The sequence below is a fragment of the Thalassophryne amazonica genome, chromosome 23 (assembly GCF_902500255.1).
Source record: "Thalassophryne amazonica chromosome 23, fThaAma1.1, whole genome shotgun sequence".
Lineage (NCBI taxonomy): Eukaryota > Metazoa > Chordata > Actinopteri > Batrachoidiformes > Batrachoididae > Thalassophryne > Thalassophryne amazonica.
Window position 1 is genome coordinate 34,075,644 of NC_047125.1, and position 26,034 is coordinate 34,101,677.

The 26,034-nt window shown below is 40.7% G+C and overlaps 1 protein-coding gene across 1 annotated transcript in view; it reads left to right on the top strand.

The window, feature by feature from the left end:
* acin1b (apoptotic chromatin condensation inducer 1b) overlaps positions 1-26,034 on the top strand; it is a 34,505-nt gene that overhangs the window by 4,877 nt on the left and 3,594 nt on the right. Inside the window, 11 exon segments of the mRNA XM_034164087.1 lie at positions 4,263-4,374; positions 5,195-5,265; positions 5,443-6,540; positions 6,542-6,838; positions 6,840-6,921; positions 7,203-7,284; positions 17,697-17,817; positions 21,876-21,921; positions 23,760-23,911; positions 24,110-24,256; positions 24,803-24,983. Coding sequence (XP_034019978.1) covers positions 4,263-4,374; positions 5,195-5,265; positions 5,443-6,540; positions 6,542-6,838; positions 6,840-6,921; positions 7,203-7,284; positions 17,697-17,817; positions 21,876-21,921; positions 23,760-23,911; positions 24,110-24,256; positions 24,803-24,983 — 2,389 coding nt within the window.

The window sequence follows — 26,034 nt, forward strand, 5'->3', positions numbered from 1 at the left end:
TGTTTAACAGCTTGGGCATGTTCCAACTTGCCCGTTAAGGTTTCCAACGGAGGTGTTTTTCCTGTCGCGACCCCCCGCGGTTGGGTCCGGCCCGACATGCGACTCTGCCCGCACGTTCTTTCATTACAAATGTCCATTAACAATGGAATGTCCGAATAAACTCCTCATGCCGACTTCTTCTGAAAGTTCTCTGTTCTCTGATGACTTACTGGGTCAACAGAGCCTGAAATGTGGAAGTTTCAACTTGAAAGGCGAGACGCTGCCGCCTTGATGCGCAGATTGCCGTCAGGCGCCGTGGGCCGTCCTTACGGCGACACTACCACACCAAAATCTCCTCATCAGCCGTTAAAATTTTTACAGAAAACCAGCTGAATTTATCGAATGGTGTCCACTCAGTTGTGCCTTACAATTTTGAAAAAATTTTGATCAAACAAAGCAGCAGTCTCTGAGCCATTCCTAAACAATGAAAAAAACGACGAGAGGGTGGGCGACTCCTCACTCAAAGACTGCGCACAGGCAAATGACGTAACCGACAGGCGTGAAAAAACTCTCGCATGCCCACGAGAGTTCAAGCATGTCTGATGTAATCACACGTGATTCAAATCCATATGGTTTTTGAAAAAAATAATAAGGTCGGATATTTTTCTAATAGACCTCGTATTTTGTGTCATGTCACCATTTCAAGGATCAAGTATATTTGTTATGAATGTAACAGAATTAAATAAACAGGAAGTGTTTGTTAGAAATGTGCGTAAATTGCATGTTTTGTTATCTTGTGACATTAGAATGACGCACATTGTCCTTTTAAAAAATTTTTTATCCAAGATGCTGTTTAGCATCTTGGATAAAATTAATCACTTTCAGTCCTTTTAAATCCTCAGAGACATTTTATATTAAATGTTAACTGTGTAATGCATGGGTTAAAGTTCTCCGTCACCGCGACGGATTTCCGTCATTTGGAAAATTTAACCACACATACGTGTGCGCACGTGGTGTCATGCGTGTTTTGGGGCCGAAATATGATAGTCTCACTGTCAAAGCACATCCCATTCTGTGCTAATCAAAACAGCAGCAATGTCAGCGTGGACTGAGGAGGAAGGGACTGTGTGAATTTTCACTCCTCTCCGCTCTGTTTACTGCTTGCCATGAGCCACGGTCCTTCTCCTCTCTGTCTTCGTGGGAACATTGGCAGACACTCCCAAGTAGAGCGGGTTGGCTTTGCTGTTGAACCAATGAAGCAATGATCCGACTCTGATTCGATGGTTTGTCGCTTTATCTTAATTTTCCCCGCCTAAAACCCTAAAGAGCATATGTCTGTGAGTAATATTTACCTTTTTTATATTAAACCGACCTGTTATGGTCTTCTAAAACAATGATAGATGTATTTTATAACTTAAAACGGGACCAATGTCTATGGCGTTTTCAATGATAAAGTTAGCATTAAGCTGTTTGCATCTCAGCCCAGTTTGTGTGCATGTTTTCTGTATAATAAATAATGGCTTAGTGTTTGTTGTCATAAAAGAGTCAAATGTATTACGAATTATAATTTTTATTTAGTATATTAATAATAATCAGAAGAATCAGAATTTCTTTTATTGTCATTGTAATTTCATTAAAACGAGATTTGAGTGGCAACTACAAAAAGGTGCTTTCCGTGGTGCGAGTAATTTTTAGCCAAATGAAAGATCGTGAAATTTAACGGTAAATAATTCAGATTATATGCACAACTAATATAAACATAAGATAAAATGAAATGTGGACTAAGTAATGTAAAACGAGAATTATATACAACTGGTTAAGTTTAATGACAATTTGTTTCAGTCAAACCACATCTAAGCTGTGTTTTTACACAAAAAAATAAAATGCAGTAAACTGCACATTTGTGTCTTTTTCATGAAAATAACTTATTAACGATCACATATTACACTTTAGTCAGGCCTTTAAAATACTTTTGTGGACTCTTGCTGTAATATGTTGTCAGTGGTTGAGATAGTTTTCTGTAGGCATCTAAAAATGCTCATAATTGGATGAAACCTGATGGAAACTCTCAAAATAAAACAAAACATTATTCGAGGTATGTTTTGACGAGAATATAACATCATAACTTTATTACAAGGTCAAATGTTGATTGTTGCGTGATAAAGGCCTTTTAATAACTCACTTCAAGAAATAATGGCAAGACTCACGTGCAAGTAAAAAAAAAAAAGATTAATCGATTACTAAAATAATCATTAGTTGCAGCCCAAGTTTGTTTGAGTGAGAGGCATTTTACAGATTAAATGGAATAAGCCAGTTTTGAGTTTCTCAGTGTGCATGCGTTTCAAAACTGGTGACAGTGTTACTTTGTGCACAGCAGGACAATGTTGTCAGTTGCTTTAGGCCCTAATTTTGTATTTTATTGACTGTACAGTGACACAGCACCCATTTGGTGTATTCACCGGATTAGAACAAATCAAAATACTACAGAAGACAAAGAATTTTTACTTGACTTTATTTGAGTTTGAAGTGTGTTTTCTTTGTTTCAGAAGACTTCATACCCATTAAAATTCACCAGAATATACAAAATTTGACTTGCTCTTTTAACAAATTTCTGGGGGAGGACCCCCAGATCCCCAATAATCAATAGTGTGTTTTTACTTCACAGATTGAAGTGACTTTTCTTTGTTTCAGTGGGCTTCATACTCATTAAAATTCACCAGAATATACAAAATTTGACTTGCTCTTTTAACAAATTTCTGGGGGATGACCCCCAGATCCCCCATAATCAATAGTGTGTTTTTACTTCACAGATTGAAGTGACTTTTCTTTGTTTCAGTGGGCTTCATACTCATTAAAATTCACCAGAATATACAAAATTTGACTTGCTCTTTTAAAAAAAATTCTGTGGGAGCACCCCCAGACCCCCATAGTTTGAAGTGAGTTTTCGTTGTTTCAGAGGGCTTCATACCCATTAAAATTCACCAGAATATACAAAATTTGACTTGCTTTTTTTAAAAAAATTCTGGGGGCAATCCCCCAGACCCCCCATAATCAATACTATGTTTTTACTTAACAGTTTGAAGTGAGTTTTATTTGTTTGAGGGCTTCATACCCATTAAAATTCACCAGAATATACAAAATTTGACTTGCTTTTTTTTTTTAAATTCTGGGGGCGAGCCCCCAGACCCCCCATAATCAATACTATGTTTTTACTTAACAGTTTGAAGTGAGTTTTATTTGTTTGAGGGCTTCATACCCATTACAATTCACCAGAATATACAAAATTTGACTTGCATTTTTAAAAACAATTCTGGGGGAAATCCCCCAGACCCCCCATAATCAATACCGTGTTTTTACTTAACAGTTTGAAGTGAGTTTTCTTTGTTTCAGAGGGCTTCATACCCATTAAAATTCACCAGAATATACACAATTTGACTTGCTTTTTTAAAACATTTCTGGGGGAGGACCCCCAGACCCCCCATAATCAATAGTGTGTTTTTACTTCACAGATTGAAGTGAGTTTTCTTTGTTTCAGAGGGCTTCATACCCATTAAAATTCACCAGAATATACAAAATTTGACTTGCTTTTTTTAAAAAAATTCTGGGGGCGATCCCCCAGACCCCCCATAATCAATACCATGTTTTTACTTAACAGATTGAAGTGAGTTTTATTTGTTTGAGGGCTTCATACCCATTACAATTCACCAGAATATACAAAATTTGACTTGCTCTTAAAAAAAAAATTCTGGGGGTAATCCCCCAGACCCCCCATAATCAATACTATGTTTTTACTTCACAGATTGAAGTGAGTTTTATTTGATTCAGAGGGCTTCATACTCATTAAAATTCACCAGAATACACAAAATTTGACTTGGTCTTTAAAAAAATGTTCTGGGGGAGCACCCACAGACCCCCCAGAATCAAGACTACAACCCACCCCCCACCACCCTTTTATGTACCTTTATGTTCAGGTTTTGCATTCTTTATGTTCAGGTTTTGCATTCTTTTTATGCTTTGTCTGTCTCTCCTTAGAGGCTATTTAGAATTGATTTGTATGCTGTATAATGTGTTTATTGTATTATTGAGGAAAAAACAGTGTGTCCCCACTACGCCACATTTTAGGGAAAAAATGTCAGATGAAATTTATTGCTTTAACCCATGGTGTAATGCCACAGTTAATATGGATTTTATTGATAAGTAAGAATAATAAGTAATATTAAGTAAATAATAAATAATAAGAATAATGAATGTAATGTGATAACTGTTGTTATTTTTTGTGGTAGATTGCAGAGGAGATGAGCCACAACAGCTTCGTAAAACAGTACATGGCAAAGCAGCAGGAGCTCTTGAGACAGGAGCTGGGGAGAGAAGCTCAGCAAGAAGATGAAGACGATGGTATAACGTCAATTTTATACAAATAACAAACAACCAAAGCATCAGAAACCCAACGCTGGTCACGGTGCTCAGTCCCTCCTAGTAACTCAACAAATAGAACAGTGTTGCACATCAGTCAAATTTATGGTGGCATGTTCACCAAAGTAGACCAGTAGCATCATATGTTACCAAATAAATACTTATTTTTGATGGTGAAAATTTTGTCAACTATCTGTGATAATAAAAGTACAAAAGGTACCATTAAACTTTATATCCCTCCACGGCTGGTGTGATGTGCATATTTTCTTTAAGAATAAAATCAACAAAATTAGGCAAAGGCAGAAATGATAAAAATGGAAATTGTCAGGTTTTCAAGTTTCCAACGAGCCCTAAACTAATCATGCATGCAAATAATGAAGTCTAAGCTTAAAACAAAAGTGATGTCAAAATTATTTTCTTCTACTTATGTTTTAAGATTTCAGCAAAAATAAGATAGTTGCGATCCTGTTAGAAAAATGAAAATAAATAATTTTATTAGATTGTACACTCCTCAGACAACCTATGAAGGCTTGAAGGACTTGGCCAACAGTCGTGATGGAAACTTTGAGAATCTTTGAGCTGCAGACTGAATCAGAGAGAAAAGACTCTGACAGCATATGGTGCTCATGAGTAAACAAAAGCATTCAGAGGGTTAAATAATGAGTTTGAGTGCAGTCATAAAAATACAGTTTTTAAAAAAAATCAGTCTGTAAAAACCCAGTGCACAGGCTAAAGCTGAGGTTTTGGTTCTCCTTGTCTTTTTGTGCATGTTGACCTTTGACCCCTGCTGTGTGTTTGGCAGAAAGCTCTGCAGTTGCAGATGATGACGACGACCGCTCAGACGACGACAGCTCTTCCAGCAGTTCTGGAAAAGTGAGTGACCTCAGGATGTGTGTGTATACGGGGAAATTTATAAAAAAAAAAAAAATTTAAATAGTGTTTAGTTTTTCTGTGTTGCAGGAACATCTCTACATGCGTTTTTTTTTTTTTTTTTTTTTTTTTTTTTCTTATGCAAATATGTTTACAACATTTTACTGCATTTCGTTTCAGCACCCACTGACGAGGACAGAGGAGGAGGAGGAGGGAGGAGGAGGAGGCGGCCCATTATTGAGTCATGGCATGAAGGCGTGTGGTCCCGACGTGCGCCGCACCGCTGTCCTCAAGCAGCGAGAGTCCTCTGAGGCTCCAGGAAATGGCACGCAGCGAGCCACTTTCCCGCTGGGACTCAAGGAGCCGCCAGCCCCCTCTCCTCCCCGTGCTGTGGCCTCCTTGTCAGTGCGAGTCCTCGGTCAGCCTGACCGTCAGGGGCTGCCCCCTCAAGTGCCTCGAGCCCAGGAGAAGGAGGGGACTGCGCCGAGCGAACCAGGATCAGCCTGTCCCGTCCTCCACCTGAGCCACTCAGCAGGAGCTCGTACACACGAGGACAGTGGCGAAGATGATGATGGTGATGATGAAAGTGATGATGACGAGGATTGGGGCCCCTGTCCTGGTCGGGTACGAAAGGCTCGCAGAGTCCCGCCGCAGCTCCTGCCCCCTAGTGTCCCATCAACAGTCGCGAGGTCTAAACGTAAGCTCCAGCTGCCGCAGCACATCCCACCTCCCCCGCAGGTTCATCAAAACCCAATGCAGCTACGCCACCCCACTCCTCCCCCCTCACCGCCCCCAGAGCTCTTGTTCCCTCTTCCTGACACACCCAAACAGAGCCCACCAGACACCGATGATCCTGATGGAGACGAAGAAGATGCTGGAGGCGGCCGAGGTATGGCGTCTTTCTCACCTCCCGCCATGCAGAGACAAGACTCAGACTCCAGCTATCGCTCCAGCAGTCCTGAGCCTCCCATGAAGAGGAGACCGGGACCCCTGTCTCTGCTCGTGCACAAGATGGAAGCAGAGGGGGCTTTTGGTGCAGCCGAGCCTGATTCGGTTGTTGAAGAAATGGCGCACTCCACAACTGGGCTGGTCACCCCTGCTGGGACCGCAGAGTCTTGTGGATCACCGCCACAGAGATTGGACAAAAGGATGCAACAAGAGGACAGAGACGAAGAAAAGGAGAGAGTGCAAGAACAACAGGAAGAACAGAAGGAAAAGGAGAGGAAGCAACCAGAAGAGGATGAAGAACGGCACCTGGAAGAGGAGATGGAAAAACAGAGAAGAGTCAGGAGAGGAGGAGACGGGGGGAGAGCCTTGGCTAGAAAACAAGCGCAACAATAGACGGGATGAGTCAGACAAACATGGCCACGTTTCACAAGGGGGAAGCAGAGAGGATGCTGGAATGGTCCAGCCGTCTCACACCCGGGACGGTTCTGATGAGTCCACAGTGAACCAGAGTGAGCCTGAGAGATCTGTCCTCAAGGACGACTCGCCTCCCCACGTTTCTCCGTCAAGACCTGCAGCCTGCACCGAGGCCGAGAGCGCACTAGCTACAGCCCAAGACTCGGCGTCCTCAATCGGACTCTGACTCCAAATCCGAGTCCTCTTCATCCTCATCACAGTCCTTTTCCTCCCAGATAAATCAATCCCTGCAAGACAGTTGAAGGTTAGTTGTCATGGTGATGCAGAGTAGATGTCAGTCATTATTAAGGGCATCGTGTGAGCTAAAGTGCTAATGGCAAAGAAGCAGGTTCATCGAAGGAGCAGCCATGTGCAAGATGCTACATATTACAGTTTAATTTTCCTCTATTTAGCTACAATTTTCCAATAGAAGAAAACATACCTGTCTTACGTGGTCTTCTATTCCTTGACATGAAGTTTTAAAGCAAAAGCTCTTTGGGATTTGCCTTTCATAGTATTTGCTTTGAATCGTCTCACAGAGGATGATCGTGGACCAAAGGCAGAGGAAGAAAACAGGCTGCTGTGAGTAAAGCGGAGCAGAAAACCACTTCTCACAAAAAGGTCAGTAATTTGAACCAGTTCAAGGAACAAAAACAAAATCCAGGAATAGTGGATAATAATATTACTCGGAACCAAACAAAACATGAAATGTTCTCGAACATGTGTTTTCAAAAAAATGATGTCAGATAATTGATAGCCTTATGTTTTTTTGTTGTTTTTTTTATTACAAGTGAAGATATTTTATGCTTGCAATAACTTACTGCTGTGTTCAGTTTGTCTTTCTCTGAACATCTTGCACATCTTTGAATCCAGAGAGACACTAACCAGCAGCAGGAGATCAAGTTGAAATGTGGTGTGGTCTCTTTATTTGTGTGCTACGTACCTTATAAATGTTGGTCTTATTCATCATCATCAGTGTTTAACAGACAGAATAAACTCAAAGATAAATAATGTTTGAAATAGTCATCTCCAGCGTGCCCAGATTAGCCTAGCTTAACGGCGGCATTAGTGACAAAATGTAGAGTCAACGATAACTTACATGAAGAGATATTTTCACAACATCCAAAAGTTACATATTGTTATGTCACACAGCCTGACATGCAACTGGTATTTTATTTGGGTCTGACCAGTTTGGGAGTAGTAATTTTAAGGCGCAACTCAAAACCAGAAATGTTGAAATACAAATTGTACTTGGAATGAAACTAGTGAAGAAATGTTCTGGTTTGAAGCCCTGATAAAACACTCTCATGTTTAGCACCTTGTGAAGCTGAGTCTTAGAATGAGAGTAGAATACTTAAGCCGGCTGTACGCTACATGACGATACCATGTAATAGTGCCTTATCAATGTAATGCAGCATGTCATCAGCATAATGTAGAAGGACTGCACCCACAATGTACGTTACGGTGTGCGCCGCTCTCTGCTCCACAGGTTATCCCATCTGTGGAACATGTAGAGCTCAAGTGACAGACAAATAAATATGAGGCTACAATTTTTTAGCACTCAAAATGCTGCTGTGTGCGCAAATGATACAAATATTTCCCATGTTTGATTTATTTCTTTAGCACTCAAAATGCTGCTGTGTGACCAAACGATATAAATATTTCCCATGTTTGATTTATTTCTTTAGCACTCAAAATGCTGCTGTGTGACCAAACGATATAAATATTTCCCATGTTTGATTTATTTCTTTAGCACTCAAAATGCTGCTGTGTGACCAAACGATATAAATATTTCCCATGTTTGATTTATTTCTTTAGCACTCAAAATGCTGCTGTGTGACCAAACGATATAAATATTTCCCATGTTTGATTTATTTCTTTAGCACTCAAAATGCTGCTGTGTGACCAAACGATATAAATATTTCCCATGTTTGATTTATTTCTTTAGCTCTCAAAATGCTGCTGTGTGCGCAAACGATATAAACATTTCCCATGTTTGATTTATTTCTTTAGCTCTCAAAATGCTGCTGTGTGCGCAAATGATATAAACATTTCCCATGTTTGATTTATTTCTTTAGCTCTCAAAATGCTGCTGTGTGCGCAAACGATATAAATATTTCCCATGTTTGATTTATTTCTTTAGCTCTCAAAATGCTGCTGTGTGCGCAAACGATATGTTTGATTTATTTCTTTAGCACTCAAAATGCTGCTGTGTGACCAAATGATATATTTCCCATGTTTGATTTATTTCTTTAGCACTCAAAATGCTGCTGTGTGACCAAAGGATACAAATATTTCCCATGTTTGATTTATTTCTTTAGCACTCAAAATGCTGCTGTGTGACGAAACGATATATTTCCCATGTTTGATTTATTTCTTTAGCACTCAAAATGCTGCTGTGTGCGCAAACGATATGTTTGATTTATTTCTTTAGCACTCAAAATGCTGCTGTGTGACCAAACGATACAAATATTTCCCATGTTTGATTTATTTCTTTAGCACTCAAAATGCTGCTGTGTGACCAAACGATATATTTCCCATGTTTGATTTATTTCTTTAGCACTCAAAATGCTGCTGTGTGCGCAAACGATATGTTTGATTTATTTATTTAGCACTCAAAATGCTGCTGTGTAACCAGATGTTATAAATATTTCCCATGTTTGATTTATTTCTTTAGCACTCAAAATGCTGCTGTGTGACCAGACGTTATAAATATTTCCCATGTTTGATTTATTTCTTTAGCACTCAAAATGCTGCTGTGTGACCAAACGATATGTTTGATTTATTTCTTTAGCACTCAAAATGCTGCTGTGTGACCAAACGATATGTTTGATTTATTTCTTTAGCACTCAAAATGCTGCTGTGTGACCAAACGATATGTTTGATTTATTTCTTTAGCACTCAAAATGCTGCTGTGTGACCAAACGATATGTTTGATTTATTTATTTAGCACTCAGAATGCTGCTGTGTGACCAGACGATATAAATATTTCCCATGTTTGATAAATTTATTTAGCACTCAAAATGCTGCTGTGACACCAAACGATATGTTTGATTTATTTATTTAGCACTCAGAATGCTGCTGTGTGACCAGACGATATAAATATTTCCCATGTTTGATTAATTTGTGCACAGTTAAGGATCCACAGAGAATTGACAACCGAAATAACACCCTCAATTCGATGCGTTGTTACTGGTTTTGTGGATAATAACATACGTTGAAGTGTTCATTGAGCAGAGGTTTGTGTGGACAAAGAAAAACCAGCACCTCGCCTGTAACACTGACTCAGCTGTGTGCGCTGTAAAAAATATTGAAGCACTTATGTTGTGCACGTGACTTTATCACATTGCAAGAATAATTTGTATGTCATGCAAATGTATCTCCTGGACACCGCGTGACCTTGCAGACGACATATAGTGTGTGTGACAGACATTCAAGGTGCCACTTCTTTTCTTCTTTTCTGCTCTTGTTTATGATTTTAACAAAAAACCTCTTCACCTCACACACATTTGTTCTGGACGTTGGTGGAGGGTGAATCTGTTGTTGACCTGGGTGTGTGTGTGTGTATGTGTGTGTTGCCTGTCTGTGCATGTGTATAGCTCCCTCTCTACGTGTAAAAATACATATGCAGCACCGCACACTATACTTTATGATGTAATACCGGAAATATGTCACACTGAAGTGCTCAAAGTGTTGCGGTCTCACTGCTCTGCATCTGCTGTAACACAGCGTGTGTTACTCTGCGGCCCTGGTGTGAACCATGTTTGTATGGTTTTGTGGTGTAATGTCCGTCCGACTTTACAGCTGTGAGGATGGTGCACGATGGAGTTGTTTCAGCTACGGAATGAATACTCACCAGACTGCTCGACCTGCCTCACTGACAAACCAGTAAGTCCCTCCGGCTGCTCTCTCCTTTGCACTCGGGGTCGCCACAGCAAATCCGAGGTGGATCTGCATGTTGAATTGGCACAACTTTTACGCCGGATGCCCTTCCTGACACAACTTCACATTAAATGGAGAAATGTGGCAGGGGTGGAGGTTGGAACTGCAAACCTTCTGCACTGAAACTAAGTGCAATAACCACTTGGCCACCACCCCTGCAAAATAAAGTAAGTCACTGACAAACCAACAGTTAAATATAGGCTGTTACAAGATGGCGATAGTAAAAAAACGGATCCCTTCTCACCTTGGCTCCAGCAAAAAGGGGCACGCTCCATTCAGGTGGGCTCCATAAAACTCTGGAAAATACATTTATTTGAGACGGAAAACTGTATTCCAAAGGCACATGTTGGTTAGTTGACGTCTGTCCTGCTGTGTCCAGTATCTCGTGAGGTGCACAGGCTGCACAGAGTCCGCACGCATTATTTGGCGCAGCTCGGTGCATCTTAAGGTGCACTCAGTGTAGAGTCTGTACATTGCTTGTCATTAAGTCATTTGCAGAAATTGCTTATTTAAAGTGTGCTTTTTTCTTCTTTCTTTCTTTAATATTTATTTCATTCATTTAAAAGAAAAAAAACAGAAAAGCAGAAATAAAGCATCACAAATCACCTGAATGAAAAAGAGCAGAGAGAACAAGTCTTATGTTTTCTGCCCCTTTTTACAATACAATCTTTCAATATCCAGCGTCATTATTCGACATTATTTAACAGATTGCATTTCTTTGACTTGTCACATACCACTGACTTATTTCATAATTATGACCATTATTTAGTAGATTACATCTCTGACAGGTTACATTTTAAACTTAAAACATTTTAAACATTAACAGATTACATTTTTTGGCTTTCACACAGCCCACTGACTTATTTCATAGTTTCATACTTACTTAATAGATCTAGTTTAATACGTTTTTAAAATAACTTAAGCAACCTTAATTCTTTGATTTCTTTGTTGAGATTGTTCCATAATTTTACACCATTTACTGCAATACTCCGTTCCTTTACTTTGGTTCTGTATCTTAGTTTTTTAAGATTCCTTTCAGTTTATAACTACTTACTCTTTTTTTTCAAACATATTTTGAATGTTTGTTGGTAAAGTATTTTTATTATCTTGGTGCATTGTTTGTAATATTTTCAAATCGACTAAATCATGAAATTTAAGTACCCTATACTTAATGAACAATGGATTAGATGGATCTCTAAAACCATTGTTGCTAATCACTTTTAAAGCTCTTTTCTGCAGAATAAATAAAAGTTGTGTATAAGTTGTATATGTTGATCCCCAGATTTCTGCACAATAAGTTAAATATGGAACAATCAATGAATTGTACAATGTTAATAAACCATAACTATTTAATGAGTATTTTACTTTATGCAAAACAGCAATGGCTTTTGCTATTTTCCCTTTTATGTAATTTATGTGTGACTTCCATGTAAGATCTTCATCAATCATGACTCCTAAAAATTTCATTTCTTTTACCCTTTGTATATCCATTCCATCTATTTGTAATGACACATTATTTTCTTTCGCTCTATCATTAAACAATATGAAATTTGTCTTATTAATATTTAGTGACAATCTCTTTATATCAAACCAATATTTAACTTTTTTCAACTCTGTATTTATCACTTGTGCTACCTCCTGTATATCTGATCCAGAGTAAAACAGCGTTGTATCATCAGCAAATAAAATGCTGCCAAGCACATTAGATACATTCACAAAATCATTAATATACAAAATAAACAGTTTGGGTCCAAGTACCGATCCTTGTGGTACTCCATAAATAATGTTACACAATTCTGATTTGGTATTATTTATCTGAACAAACTGTTTTCTATTTTCTAAGTAGCTTTTTACCCACTGATGTGCAACACCTCTTATTCCATATTGTTGTAACTTGTAAAGCAATCTTGAGTGGTCGATAACATCAAAAGCCTTTTTCAGGTCGATAGAAATACTTACAAAATAATCCTTATTTTCTATTGTTGTTGATATTTTCTCTATTAATTCCATAATTGCCATAGCTGTCGAATGTTTTGTTCTGAATCCATACTGAGCATTATTTAAAATATGATGTTTCTCAATGAATTTATCCAACATTGTCACAAAAACTTTTTCCATAATTTTAGAAAACTGTGGAAGCAATGACACTGGCCTGTAATTAGAAAAATTGTTTGTCTCCATTTTTATATAATGGGACTTACCTTGGCAATTTTCATTTCGTCTGGAAAAATCCCTGTTGACAGACAAATTACAAATGTAAGTAAATGGTTCAATAACAGTTTCTATTATACTTTTTACAGTCATCATGTCTGAATCTTCATGGTCAGTTGATCTTTTGCTTACACAGTTTTTTACAATATTTCTTATTTTATCTTTTTCTACACTGTCCAGGAAAATACTATTGACCGTATTTACAAGTGTATGTAATTTATCTTCTACTATTGGTTTATTTCCCACCAGACTTGATCCTACATTTGAAAAATAATCATTAAACCCATTTGCAACTTCTTTTGTCATATATCTCTTTATTTTCCTTGACAAAGTAATTTGGAAAAGTTGCGTTCGCTCCATCACTTTTCATTAATCCTCCTTAATAAATAAAAGAACATCCTTCTTTTCTGAGACAAGCATGAGCACAGAGGTTTATGAGCTGCCAGTAAAGGTGGAAGGTCGTTTATTGGCGTTTGGTTGCAGATAGTCAAAAGCCTCCACGTGCACGACTGAACGGAGCGTGCACGGGCAGTGCAGCAGGAATCCATTTTTGGAACAATCCGGGCTGCTGCTGCAGTTCTGATCAGGCGTTCACTGCGGCAGCCTCACAGCCGGCGTGGCTGCTGAAAAACGGGGTCCTCGCCCGCCTTTTTCTTTAACTTTTTTTTTACACGGTCTTTGCCGTTCATCGTCGGCACCAGTTGTGTTTTTGACTCGACGTAGAAGGAGTCCTCCTTTGATACGTGTTTTCAGTCAGCGATCGCGAAGAATAGGCGGCGTTTTCCCCACAGAAAAGGAGCTTTTATTTTGGAAATCCTTGACCGCTCCTGGCGTCTGTAGAGCCAACATGGCCGACCTGCGAGCGTAGCATCTCGGATAGCGACGCAGACAAACGACACCGATCTCGCCCTCCCTCCCTCTTTCTTTCTTTCTTTCTTTCTTTCTTGTCGCGTCGACGGCTGCCACCCACGCGTGTCCGGAATAAACGATTAGCAAAACCGTGTTGTTTCCCCCCGTTCAAGCCCGACCATAATGCTATCAGAAGGCAACAAAAATGGGTAAGCCATCCGCGGCTTCATGTGAGTTTACACGCTGCTAACTGACCCGGTAAATGTGCGGGACATGTCCGGACAGCCGGATGGTTTTCACATGGTGGATGGCTGGTGTGTGAGTGAGAGAGAGCGATCGATCGATCCTTTGGTGCTTCAAACATCTTTTCATTGAACACGTTAAGGCCTTTGATTTCATGTAAAACCAGACGTCTGGAAGATCGAACCTGATTTTTGCCGTGGTTAGTCGTACGCACGCAGCACTTCTGATTGGCCAGTTTAGGTCACGTGATTCTGAGGCTACGTATCTTTTTTTTTTCCTATCCATAGGGCTGAAATGACCTTTGGAAGTTGGGATCTCTGCTTCCAAAATATGTCATTATCTATGCTATGATGGTTGTCTTATGTACTTTTTTTTTTTTTTTTTTTTTTTTGTTAAGGTGTGCAACAAAAAAATGTGTGATTGGATTCGAACCTGGGGCTCAGAAGTCTCATATTTCTCACCACAAACCCCTGTGGGATAATTAACACAGCTACAGATGGAATTGCATATTATCAATATGGCTCCGTATGGATTGCCACTTGGGTCTATTTTCCCCTCTTTCGTCATCATCTTGTCTTGTGTCTTGCCACTTGATGAAAGCTAGCAGTTGAGAATAAAATTGAAATTTTAACAGGGAGTAGTTAATTTGTTGCCAGTTGGAGCCCACACATGGGCTGTCTTACTCATTCATTGCTTTCTAGCCCACACAAGTGTCATGTATTTTTGAATTTGCGTAGTAGTAGCTGTTAATGATCTGGCTGTTTGTCAGGGGAGATCATTAAAGCAGACTTCTGTTCTCCCCTTATGGTGTGACATAATTGTCCTGCTGACACCAGCAGTGTCTTCCTGTAGGATATGACTGTGTTCAATTTGATTTGTTTCCAGTCAAAATGGCAACAAGCAGGACCATACCAAAAACAAAACTTTACGACATGTGGATTAATTGCGGTCCCTCACATATAGAATTCATTTTGGGTGATGGGAGTTGTGGCACAAGCCCTCAGCGTGCTTGCCTCTCAAAAGGTCTTTGGTATGAGGCGACCCTGCAACAGTCCAATAAATGTTTTTTTACATTCACTTGTGTATAATCAGTATATGTACTCCCACATGTCTGAGGCCGTGGATCCGTCCTTTATGTACCAGTCAGGTTTCTGGTATCAGTGTCATTCTCAAGTGTTTTGTAATGCATCAAATCAGCATTTTTTTCCCTTTAACGCAGTAATAGCTTGCTCCATATTGAGTACTCACCTCAACTTTACTATAAGCAATAGTAGTTGCCTGTACACATACACACTTCCTGCTTGCTGCTGTCATGTTTTCCCACCAGGACTGTTGTCAGCATTCAACTGCAGTGAAATCTGTGATCTGTGACTGGCTTATGCTTTTTAGGCTCAGTTTGAGTCTAAACTTTCTTTTTGTCCACTTGATCTGTATCCTATCTTTGCTAGGTGTGTGTCTGACCTTTAACCCCCCACCAAAGCCACAAACTGTGCTGTTAGAATCTGGGGCTGGGATGAGGCATAAACATTTTGCTAGTGATTAATCTTTAGAGAAAGAGGTGGAATGAGGTTTCAGGAAGAAAGCGGTTGCTCCTCTTGGACACCCAGTAAACCGTAAGTCTCTTTGGCTGCTCCCTTGTTTTCATTCAGGGTCGCCACAGCAAATCCAAGGTGGATGTGCAGGTTGATTTGGCACAAGTTTTACACTGGATGCCCTTCCTGACGCAAGTCCACATTAGGTGGAGAAACGTGGCAGGGGTGGGGTTTGAACCGGGAACCTTCAGAAAAAGACAAAGGCAGCAGTTTGTTTCGCTCATTGAGGTTTTTAAGACTCTTTAAGAATATGTGCAAACTTGTTATGGTGGAAAGGAAATTGAAGGTGTGGATTGGTTTTGTCTTAATTCACAAATAACAGGTACTGGAGGAGAGGAGGAAGGGGATATTTTTATGGTGTACTCTGAAGAACTTGTGATTTAATTTTGTGAGTCAGACTTGTTTCCTCATGCTGCTCTGTGAAGAACTGAGTGTCTTGTTTGTTTTTTTTCCTCTCTTGCTCTCATATTCAAGGAATATTGTGCATTGATTAAAAACATGTTGCAGAGATGAGAATCTGTCTCTCAGTCGATAACTGTTTTGCTCAAATGATTATATTTGAGTCTGTTTAATTTTGTTTTCTGCTGTTTGTGTTATCAGGGCTGTGAAAACTCAGCGGATCCCAGAATTCCGCGGATTTCATCATGGGGAGGGGGGTGGGGTGTTAGTGATGTATTCTTTAATCGTTAACATCACTGAGTTTTTAAAATGCTTATCACAAAGCATTCTCTTTTTTACGACATCGTGTAAGTTTTATAAGTCCGTGGACACTGATCTGTGTGTCACAGATACAAATCAGTTTCCTCGGATCCACGGAGTTTCGCTGAGGAAAAATGGCACTCAAAGCGTAGCTGTTACAACAGTTGTCGTAAAGCAGGACTGGTTGGTTGCTGCGGCGATGCTGTGTGGCTCCTGTGCGGTGCTTAAGCTAAACGTAGCATGTGGACATCCCAAACTTTTAGAGCTTTCAGGTTTTTAAAAGATTTGTGCAGCATGTCTGTGTCACGGAGCGACGTCACACAGAGAGAAGATGGCGAGAAAGACGGTTTGAAAAAGTCTTATAAGGACAAGAATCCGTGGAATCGTCGCTGGCTTCATCAACACACCTGAAAGATAAAAGAAACGGGAAAAGTGAACTGTGTCCTCTCAGGAAACACGGTAAGAATTTTTATCTCCCTGGAAAATAAACATTCCGGTGTTCAAACAGGATTTTAGACAAGTTTATGTGACTTTTTTTCACTAATCTAGACTTTCTTTCATTGTAAAAAAAAAAAAAGACATTGTGGCTTTGAATGGATTTAGGCTGCATGAATTTACACAAGAATATAAGTGACTTTTTACTATAAGGTATGTTATTGATATTTTACCATGATATTCCAAATATTCTACAAGCTTCAGCTGTGGTTTTTGAAATGTAACAGTCTTTTCAGTCTTCATAAATTTCATGTAGTTTAATTGTCCTGAGTTAATGCATAATTTGGTTTACAATTAAAAGGAAAATCATTCCAGGTCCTACTTCCACATCATATTCAGTTATTTCAATATAATCATTGACAGGTCAAATAAAAGGTTGAATGTAGGATCATTTAAATATCCACTCATTTTAAGATTTGTTCTTCAGGAGATGCTGAAAAAGTATCATTAGATAAAAATTTAATTCTGGGGCCCCACAGGGCCTAGACCCCGGCTCCTGGACGCTGTGCCCCCCCTGCAAATTTTCCTCAGATTTCACAATTTTCATTTCACAGCCCTGTGATATTCTGTTGAGTGTAGAAATTCTCCCCTCTGTCTGAGGATGTGAGATGATTCTCCACCTACAGGGTGCTGCCTGTGCCGACACATAAGGGAGTGTAGGAGGTTTTCATTAGCGCTGGCAAAGTAGTCCGGTGTGTTTTTTTAAGTAATGACATAACGTGGAGCATCTGTGTGGCGCAATGTTTGAGTGTTGGTCTCTGGGTTAGTTTGAGGGTTTGTGACCCTCGGTGTCAGTTAGCTAGTAAGTTATTTATAGTGGTGCTGACCCAGATCACTGGGCTCTGAGGTCCCTGCAGTGTTTTCCTCTACACATTTATTTTGCCTCATCTGGACCTTGCTGCTGGTGTCTCAGGAGCAACACTGTTACTTCAGAATCCATTCTGTGCTCATCTTGGATTTGTAAATAATCCAGCTTTTCCACTTTTCCCTCTCTGCCTGCAGGGAAGTGTCAGAGCCCAGCGCACCTGCAGTGACGGAGGTGGAACCGGAGTCTGAGGGTTCTGCGGCACAGCAGTCGTCCTCCGGGGCCGAGCCAGACAACAGCGAGGGCCACCTGGAGGAGGTAAGGTCTCCGAGAGGGTGGGGGGTGTCTGGGTCTTTGCTCTCACTAAAGAGCCTCTTCTTTCTTTCATTGAAGCATGCGTTGGCAACGGCATTAAGTCGAGAGGGTCATTCAAGGCCAACCCAACCCCGAACATTTACCTTTGAGTCTCAAAAAGGCATTACTTGGTCTCTGTGATGGTCCTGTAGGCCTCACAGCTTCACATTCTCAGGTTGTTCAATTCCGGTGTCCACAGGAGTAAATAAGTAGGGGTTGAGTTGGGTTGTGGAATAAATGGTAGTGAACTAATATCTTCCATCTGGATTACATAGTTACTTTTGTATTAATGTCTTCATCAAGTTCATTTACATAGATCAAGTCTTGCGCATATGTCTGGTCTGTCTGTGCCTGCAAAGGTTTAAGTGCTGATGTTGCTGTGGGATAACTCAGGCTGGCAGCAGTAATAAATTAGACATAAATGCTTATAGTGTCAGTTCAGTAGATCAAGGTGGCCTCAAGTCATGACTGGATGTCTTTATTTGATCTCATTGGAGGATCCTTGGGTACTGCTGGAACAGCTTTGTGTCAGACAAGCGGTTATGTGGGGAGACTCCGAGGGGGATCACCTGCACTCTGAGGGAACATCAGTTTTGACATTTCGACCATGTGGTGTGTTTCTCTGGTCATGATCCAGCACATGGGTGCCTCCGTGGTGAGGACCCCAGCAGCTGGAGAAGGTCAGTGAGAAGCCTGTTTCACCTGGCTCCAGCATGTAGATGGTTACTTCTAAGAGTCTCTGTGGTTCCGTAGGGAGGCAGATGCAGCATCATGTGGTACAGATCACGGTCCCAGAACTGACCTGACCTGCACATCACATTCTGCTGCTGTTTATAAAGTAGATGCTCAGCGTTAGAAGTGTCACATTTCAGTAAGTGAGTTATTTTCTCTTGTCCGTCAGTAAGCTGCATTCATTCTCTGATGTGATGGTGTTATTGAAAATGTCTTTACTGTGTGTGATTGTGGGTTTTGGTTCCCTCCTGGGGTTTGCATGGCTAATGGACCCTGACAGCGTGTGCAGACAGGCGTCAGGGTTTGTTTCTTCACTGCCTGTTGTATTATATTATATTATTCTTTCACTTGGTCCCTTTCCTCTGCCCCTCTATCTGTTGTTCATCTTCTGTCTCACTTTCCATTTTAAATATCAGTTCATGAACACTTCTCTCTCACTATATGTATTTAAGGTGTGATTGCTGTTTAAAACCCCATTGATTGCTTTGTTATGAAGGTGCCCATGCCTCTTCCATTGCCCCTAATGGTACCTGCTGCGTACTACCACCACCACCACCACCAACACCTCCTCCACTCCTCCTCCTACTCCTCGTACAACTCCTGTCTCGCTATGCCCCAGTGCTCCGCTGGTACCTGAGTTAGGCCCAGAGTCGGCACGGCCTCCCCTGTAGCCTTCCTGCAGCACGCTGAACCAGCAGGAGCTGGAGCTTGCACCAGACCTCAGCCGACAGCAGCGGCATCCGTGATAACTGCAGCAGCACGCAGTTGTCATGGTAACCCAAGTCCTCGGGGGTTGGAAGCTTGCTGGTTGATCTAAGCCAGACTGGACTGTAGCGTGTGTGGGGGTGATGGATGAGGGAAGGGGAAGCGTGCAACTCTTTCCTCCCCCTCTTTTTTTCCATCTGCCATTTTGAAGACGAGGACAGTGTGAAAGCGTCACCTTGAAACAGCTGCAGTTCCAGCCTCCTGCAGCACCGGTTTTCAGAGAAAAGCTGAAACTCTGCATCTCCTGAAAGTGTTTAAATCCCACACTGCCCTCTGCCTGTAAAGGGATGGTCCTGCTCGAACCCGCACAGTGATCAGGACTCGAGTGTTGGTGACGTCACTGTTGTGGGCTTTATATTCAGAAAACGGCCATCTATTTTTGGGACTGTGTTTGAGCAAAAAGACTGGGCATGTCGTCATGTGACATTTTGGACTTTTGTTCATGTTGACGTGTTGGCTGGTGCTAATTTTTCGTTTTGTTTTTAAGACAAACGGACCTTGCCTGTTTTTGACAGGCGTGCCAACCTGCAAAGATTTCCAGTTGTTTGTTTGTGCAGGTAACGTCTGTCACTGTAACTGAGGTGGTGTTAACTGGATCAAATCAACACCAGGAGAGACGTTTCACAGACATCACCCCAAGGTTTTCCTCAAAACATCTGAAGTGGGAGAACTGAGACTGGGGTTCTGTTGTGGACATGGCGTCTGGCCAGCTGGAGTGATTTCCAAAATCATCCGTTCAGTTCCTCCTGCATTCCATGGAAGTGCACATGAACTCTGTCAGACCTGAGACAGTCATCCTGGACTCTAATCCTTATGGATGATTTTTCCACCATCTGTTCCAGTTCAGAGTTGTAAAGCGGATGTTTCAAAACCAAAGCTGTCTGACCACAGGAACTAATGGACAGCTAAAGATACTGATGCCTCACATGAGAACTTCCTGCTGCAAATATTCAGGAGTGTCTTCACACATGGGACAATGTACTGGAAATCAATGGACATAAGTTTTTGTTTTGTTTTTTTTTCTTTTCCCCCATTGCTAAGTGGATTGTTGTCTGCGTGACTTCACAAATCCTGGACTGTCTCAACATGTACCTGAGCCACCAGGTACATGTGCTAGGATCCACCAGGAGGCAAACTCTTAAGCTTTAGCTTTGCCAAAAGACTGAAATGTGACTCTGATCAGCAGTCCAAGTTCTGCCGGCCCCCTCCAAGAAACAAAAGTCCCAGTGATCACTTCCTGGCTGCACATTCAAATCGAGCCCTGCCCTCACATCTCGGCCTTCTCTGATTGGACCCTTGTTGCCTAGATACAGTACACACTGTCGTGCATTTGGGCCGTAGTCAAGCCAGTAAGGAATCAGGTGTCACATGGTACCAGGAAATGACCTGTCTTCATTTCACATGTACACGACTTTTTAAAGAAATAGCAGTTGTTTTTTTAAATTAAGCTTTCTCTCCTGCCACATCTTTTTGGTCTATAAAGAAGAGGAATTTATTTGTTCCTCTTCAGCAGTTTTGATACTTCAAAATTTTATCTACTGCAGTTTTGATTGGGAGTTTTGACATGAAGATATGTTGTTCATCACACGTGTAAATGACACATTGTGGATGTGCAGATGGCTGTTTAAGTTTGGAAAACCTGCCACTGCGATTTTCAGCTGCAGTATTAAACGTCCTGATGATTTTGGGGCTCCGGCGCTCTGTGCTCCACCTCTGCTCAACAGCATCATTACCATTTAGCCCTGCTGCGGTAACGCCATGGCAACGTACAGGAACCCGTCAGAACACTGAAACTGCTACACAACTTTCTGACTCACAGACACGACGCTAGTGTTTGTCATTTGTTGCCACTTGGTTTGAGACCCCTGGATGATTAATCCAGAAAATTGGCAGTGACTGGGACAGTCTGTTAAATGTTATTTATATCGATTGATCACAAAAATATCTTATTATGATATTTATTGATGTGAAAATGGCAAACATTTATTAGTTCCAGCTTCTCAAATTTGAGGGGTTTATATTTTGATATATTCTAATAGAAATGTTCTCAAAAAACAAGATTTTTATATATTTGCTTTTGCATATTCCACAGTTGTCCTTTGTCTGGGCCCGTTCAAGTACAACGGTGGATATTTTTGCTCGTCTTTTCTGAATCAAACTATTGATAGACATAATCTAATAATGAAATACTATTTAAAATAAACTTGCAAATGTCTTAATCCACTTCCTCTCCTGAATTTAACCTGAGACTCTGCACACAAGTGCTGAATGATTTATCTCCATGTCTTTGAACAGAGGTGGAAAGTGGAAATGTGTCTGGAGTCTATCGACCAAGAAGCTTCTTTTAAATGTGGCCCAACGTAATGAGCCTTCAGGCTTCTGTTATTTAAGCCCCCACACCTCCTCCACTTGTCCCTATTTCACCATCTTTCTGTTGTTGCCTGTTGGGTCTGGATTCTGGTTCTCACATCGCCCCACGCCCCCTGGGTTCTGTATGTTCTCCTCCTGTCTCTCTCTGTTTCCAGAGCACCACTCCTAAGGCTTTTGCAACTCGCAAGATATCCTTGACCAGTGAGTATCCCAGTTACATGTTTTCCTGGATTTTTCCTATCTTACTTGGAGACCTGGGGAAAATTTTTAAGGGAAAGAACTTTGAAGCCCTGCACACTTGCAGAAACTTAAGCCCTGGTCAGACCAAATAATAAAGCCATGAAACAGATGTTAAAAAAGGCCGCAAGGGCTTTCTCAGAGTGGAACCTGCTCTGTTGCAGGTAGCCTATCCTGTCCTCGTAGCTGCCAGGTACTCGGATAACGGGCTTCAAATAGCCTCTAACATCCTCGTTTGTCCTCATAATACCTCGTACACAAATTGCCTCACTGTTTCTGCTAAATTTTGAACTTCTTGAAATAGGACCACACTTGGAGATTAGCCTAGTTAGCCAACAAAAAAAAATCTGCCTGTAAGAGCTACTACTCTCCCACATTTCTTGAATAACTTGATTCACCAAAAAAAAATTAATGCTACGTGGCTCATTATTCAGTCTGACCAGGACTTTAATATGTACCTTAATATTATTAGAATTTTTCAATGGATTTTCTAAAACTGAAACTGGGGTTTTTAGTGTACAGAGTATCAAAAAAGTGGCTCTTCACAATTTTATAATAGTCAAAGTAATAATTGTGGTTATAATAGAATTTTTATTACATTGCTAATTTGTAAGACAAATCACAGCCAAAGGAGCAACTTAGTTGCTGCCTTTAACTATATGTCGCACAAGAGTATTAGTTGCATCTGCTTAAAAATGAATCATGAAGATGGGGGAAAAATAAGGCACTTATTTTTGAAAGGTGGTGCTGCTGCTTTATCTGCCAAGAGGCTAAATGAATTTGCAATGGGAAGACTGTATTGACGATTTGTACTATGAGTGATTATATGTTTTTAAAGTATTAGAGCTAATGTTACCTAAGCCTAGCTGACCTTTTTTGTTGTGGTTCTGGCTGTCAAAAACAAGACACAGTACTGAGTTGTATTAAGTTCCTCCCTACCTATAATCAAGAGCATGACCTTTCAGATGGAGAGCATGATTTATGAATTTTGTTCATTCTCTTGAATCCTGCATGCTCTTCTCACTCAGATTTTATTTTGTGGATGTTGGCATCCAGGTAATGGTGTATTACCACTAGCTTCTCCTTTCCAGTGACTCACAGCACCTCATTCAGATCAGTATACAGGAGCACCTTGTGTAGATGGGGCCAAGTTGCTTTAAAATAACTCTGAGAATGAGCCAAAAAAAAAAAAATACTTGTAGGGCAGAAAATAAAGTATCACTGATGTAATTGTGTTTTTCATCACAATAACCTTTTCTCAGGATCTGAAGTGACAAGTTTCTTTTTAGGCATTTTCCCACTCTATTCTGTACATGGGTGACACGGGTAAAAATCAAAAAGCCGGTAGGTGTTTGTCTTTGATAAATGTTGAGTTAAAAAATACAGCTTGTATAAATGTTGCAATGAAAAGTAGGGAGTGGTAGTTGTACTAAGCCAAGCAGCGATGAAACAGATGAGAATTTTTTTCTCCCCAGTGATAAATGCATTTAATTTTTATTTTTTAAATGACTTTTTATTGCCTGTCTCCTGGTAGCTTTCAGTGTGTGCCATTTCTCATAAGCTCAAAGGCAAAAATCTCCCGCAGACAGAATTATGGAGATGTAATGTGATAATGCATTAATTCAATAACTGAGAATGCAACTGTGAAATTATTTAATCTCATTGATAATCTTTGTGAAGTTAAATTATTAATTGTTAGCTTTTCCATAAGCATTTGGTTGGACAGCAAACCCTCCATGTGGGTGTGCATGGTTTTATTTTTAATCTGTGATAAGTGACTTTTTTTTTTCTTGCTATTGCAGGCAGTAAAATATCTCCAGCTGCTACAGAAGGAGGTGCAGGAGACTCTGAGGCGGCATCGACGGCTGCAGCAGGGAGGAAGAGGCGGTGGGGCTCCAGTACAGCGGTCACAGCCAAGAAACCATCCTTCAGCATCACCACAGACTCACTGAAGGTACGGAGTCAGCAGCCCGCCTTTTATCAGGGTTAAAGTACAAATAATAACCAGCTGAAAGTGAGGTAACTCAAGATGAAGTTTAAACAAACCTTTTCTGTGTTTACTCTTAATTGTAGTTGGCTTTTCCATCACCACAGTCTTCAGGTTTCAGTTTTCTTCAGCCCTGCATGTGTGTGTTTCTCTCTTGTACTACAGTCTTTGATTCCAGACATCAAAGTGACTCAGGAGGCCGTGGTGGAGCTGCACCCAGAGGAGTTTCAGCTCTCTGGGGACGAGGAGAACCTGGACACCAGCCAGGACGACCAAGACAAAGGCCTCAAAATCCGCCGCACGGTCACACAGGTCAGAGTGGGGGAGATGAGCCGCCAGAGCGGGAAATGAATACATTCATATTTTACTGATCATCTCCAAATAAGCTGAGCTAGTTAGGCTCTTTGTTTGGGGGAAAAAAGCTGTCTGAATTATCCACCAGAACAGATTTCTCCAAACGTGTGTTCTCTTAAGGTCAGGTTTGGGAGTGTGTGCTGATTTTGCACATCACTGCATGATCTGAAACTGCTAGTTTTTGGTAAATAGGCTTTCCTGCAGTTTAACAGCAAACATGACTTAGCCTGTCCTCTGACCATGACCATTGGAAGTGTCGCTCCTGAAGCAGTTGGTGGGTTTTAGTGACACTTCACACAGTGGGATCACACCATATGAACCTGTGCAAGAAGGAAAATAACTCCTGTCACGTATCTTCAAAGGAAGATAATTGGACTTGGTTTTTTATTCCCCCACTACCACCACAAAAGATTTACTACCTTGATGTAGGTAACGACTAACCACAGAGGTTGGCATTATGGCTTTGCAGGCTTGTTCACAGATGGTCCTGTGATTTCTTCCCAGGTCGTCCCAGGTGACAGCCAGGAAAACGGACAACAGAATGAAGAGGAAGAGGTCGAGAAATCAGAAGGAGAAAAACAAGAAAAACCACGCCGATCTTCCAAAGACAAAAGGAAGAACAGTCATTGTGAGGACGTCTCAGACACACAAACGCCGGTCAAAGTGGACGCAGAGGCGAAAAAAGGTAAACGGCCACGAGGACGTCTGGCTTTATAATCCAAACTTTACTGTGTTTCCTGTTTCTGTTTAACTATCTATATGACTTTATGTGACCTCATCATGAAGTCACTTCCACCAATCAATCACAGTCACTGAGTTTTTAATCAATTCTTAAGCCACATTGGTAGCAAAGATATGGTGGTCTGTCTTCTGTTTGACCTTTGACCAATCTGTTCAAAAAAGTTAATCGTCTCGATTTCTGCCCAGCTGTTTTTGTTTTTGGATACAAACACACACACAGGAGCGATGCCAATACCCTATATAGTGCAGCGGATAAGAGAGTATTTAGAGGGGAATCCTGCAAATGGTGACGAAACCATCAAATTCGGCAGAAACACTCCTCTTTTGCTAAAAACAATTGGCCACTTGAATTTTCAATCGGTGGTCAGGTAGGGCGGTGGCGGTGCAGTGTGGAAGAAATTTTTATAATGGAGAAACTTACACACAAACTGAGATTACAAGAAGAACAATTCGAGATTAAATGGAGGAAATGGACTGATTATAGAAGACAAGAAGAGGACACCACCACTATAAATCGACAAAAAGAACATGGATGAGTGACTGTTTGCTAAGATATCTAGACTCTTTGAGGCGCCCCCCGCCCGAGTAACTGTGTACCAGTTTGTTCTTTCTTCGATACTACTTCTTTCTGTCAATAACAAATAAGTTTAAAAAAAAAAAAAGGAATCCTATTAGCTCAACCAGTAATTTGCATCACTTTATACCAAAATTGGAACAACTTTAACTTTTGACTTCTGTACAAAATGACACTGACCTTTTGTCACCATTTTTGCTGTTTTTTCCCGTAACTCCATAGAATTCACAGATAGTCCAAACCATACCTTTTTGGAATCTTCATGATCAGGCAAATAATGTGGAATATTTTTTAATGATTGGAGCATCTTTTAATTTTGACCTCTGTGTAATTCTTCAATTGACCTCTACCTGACCACCGATTGAAAAGTCAAGTGACCAATTGGTTTTTTCTAAAGAGGCGTGTCTAAGGAGTATTTCTG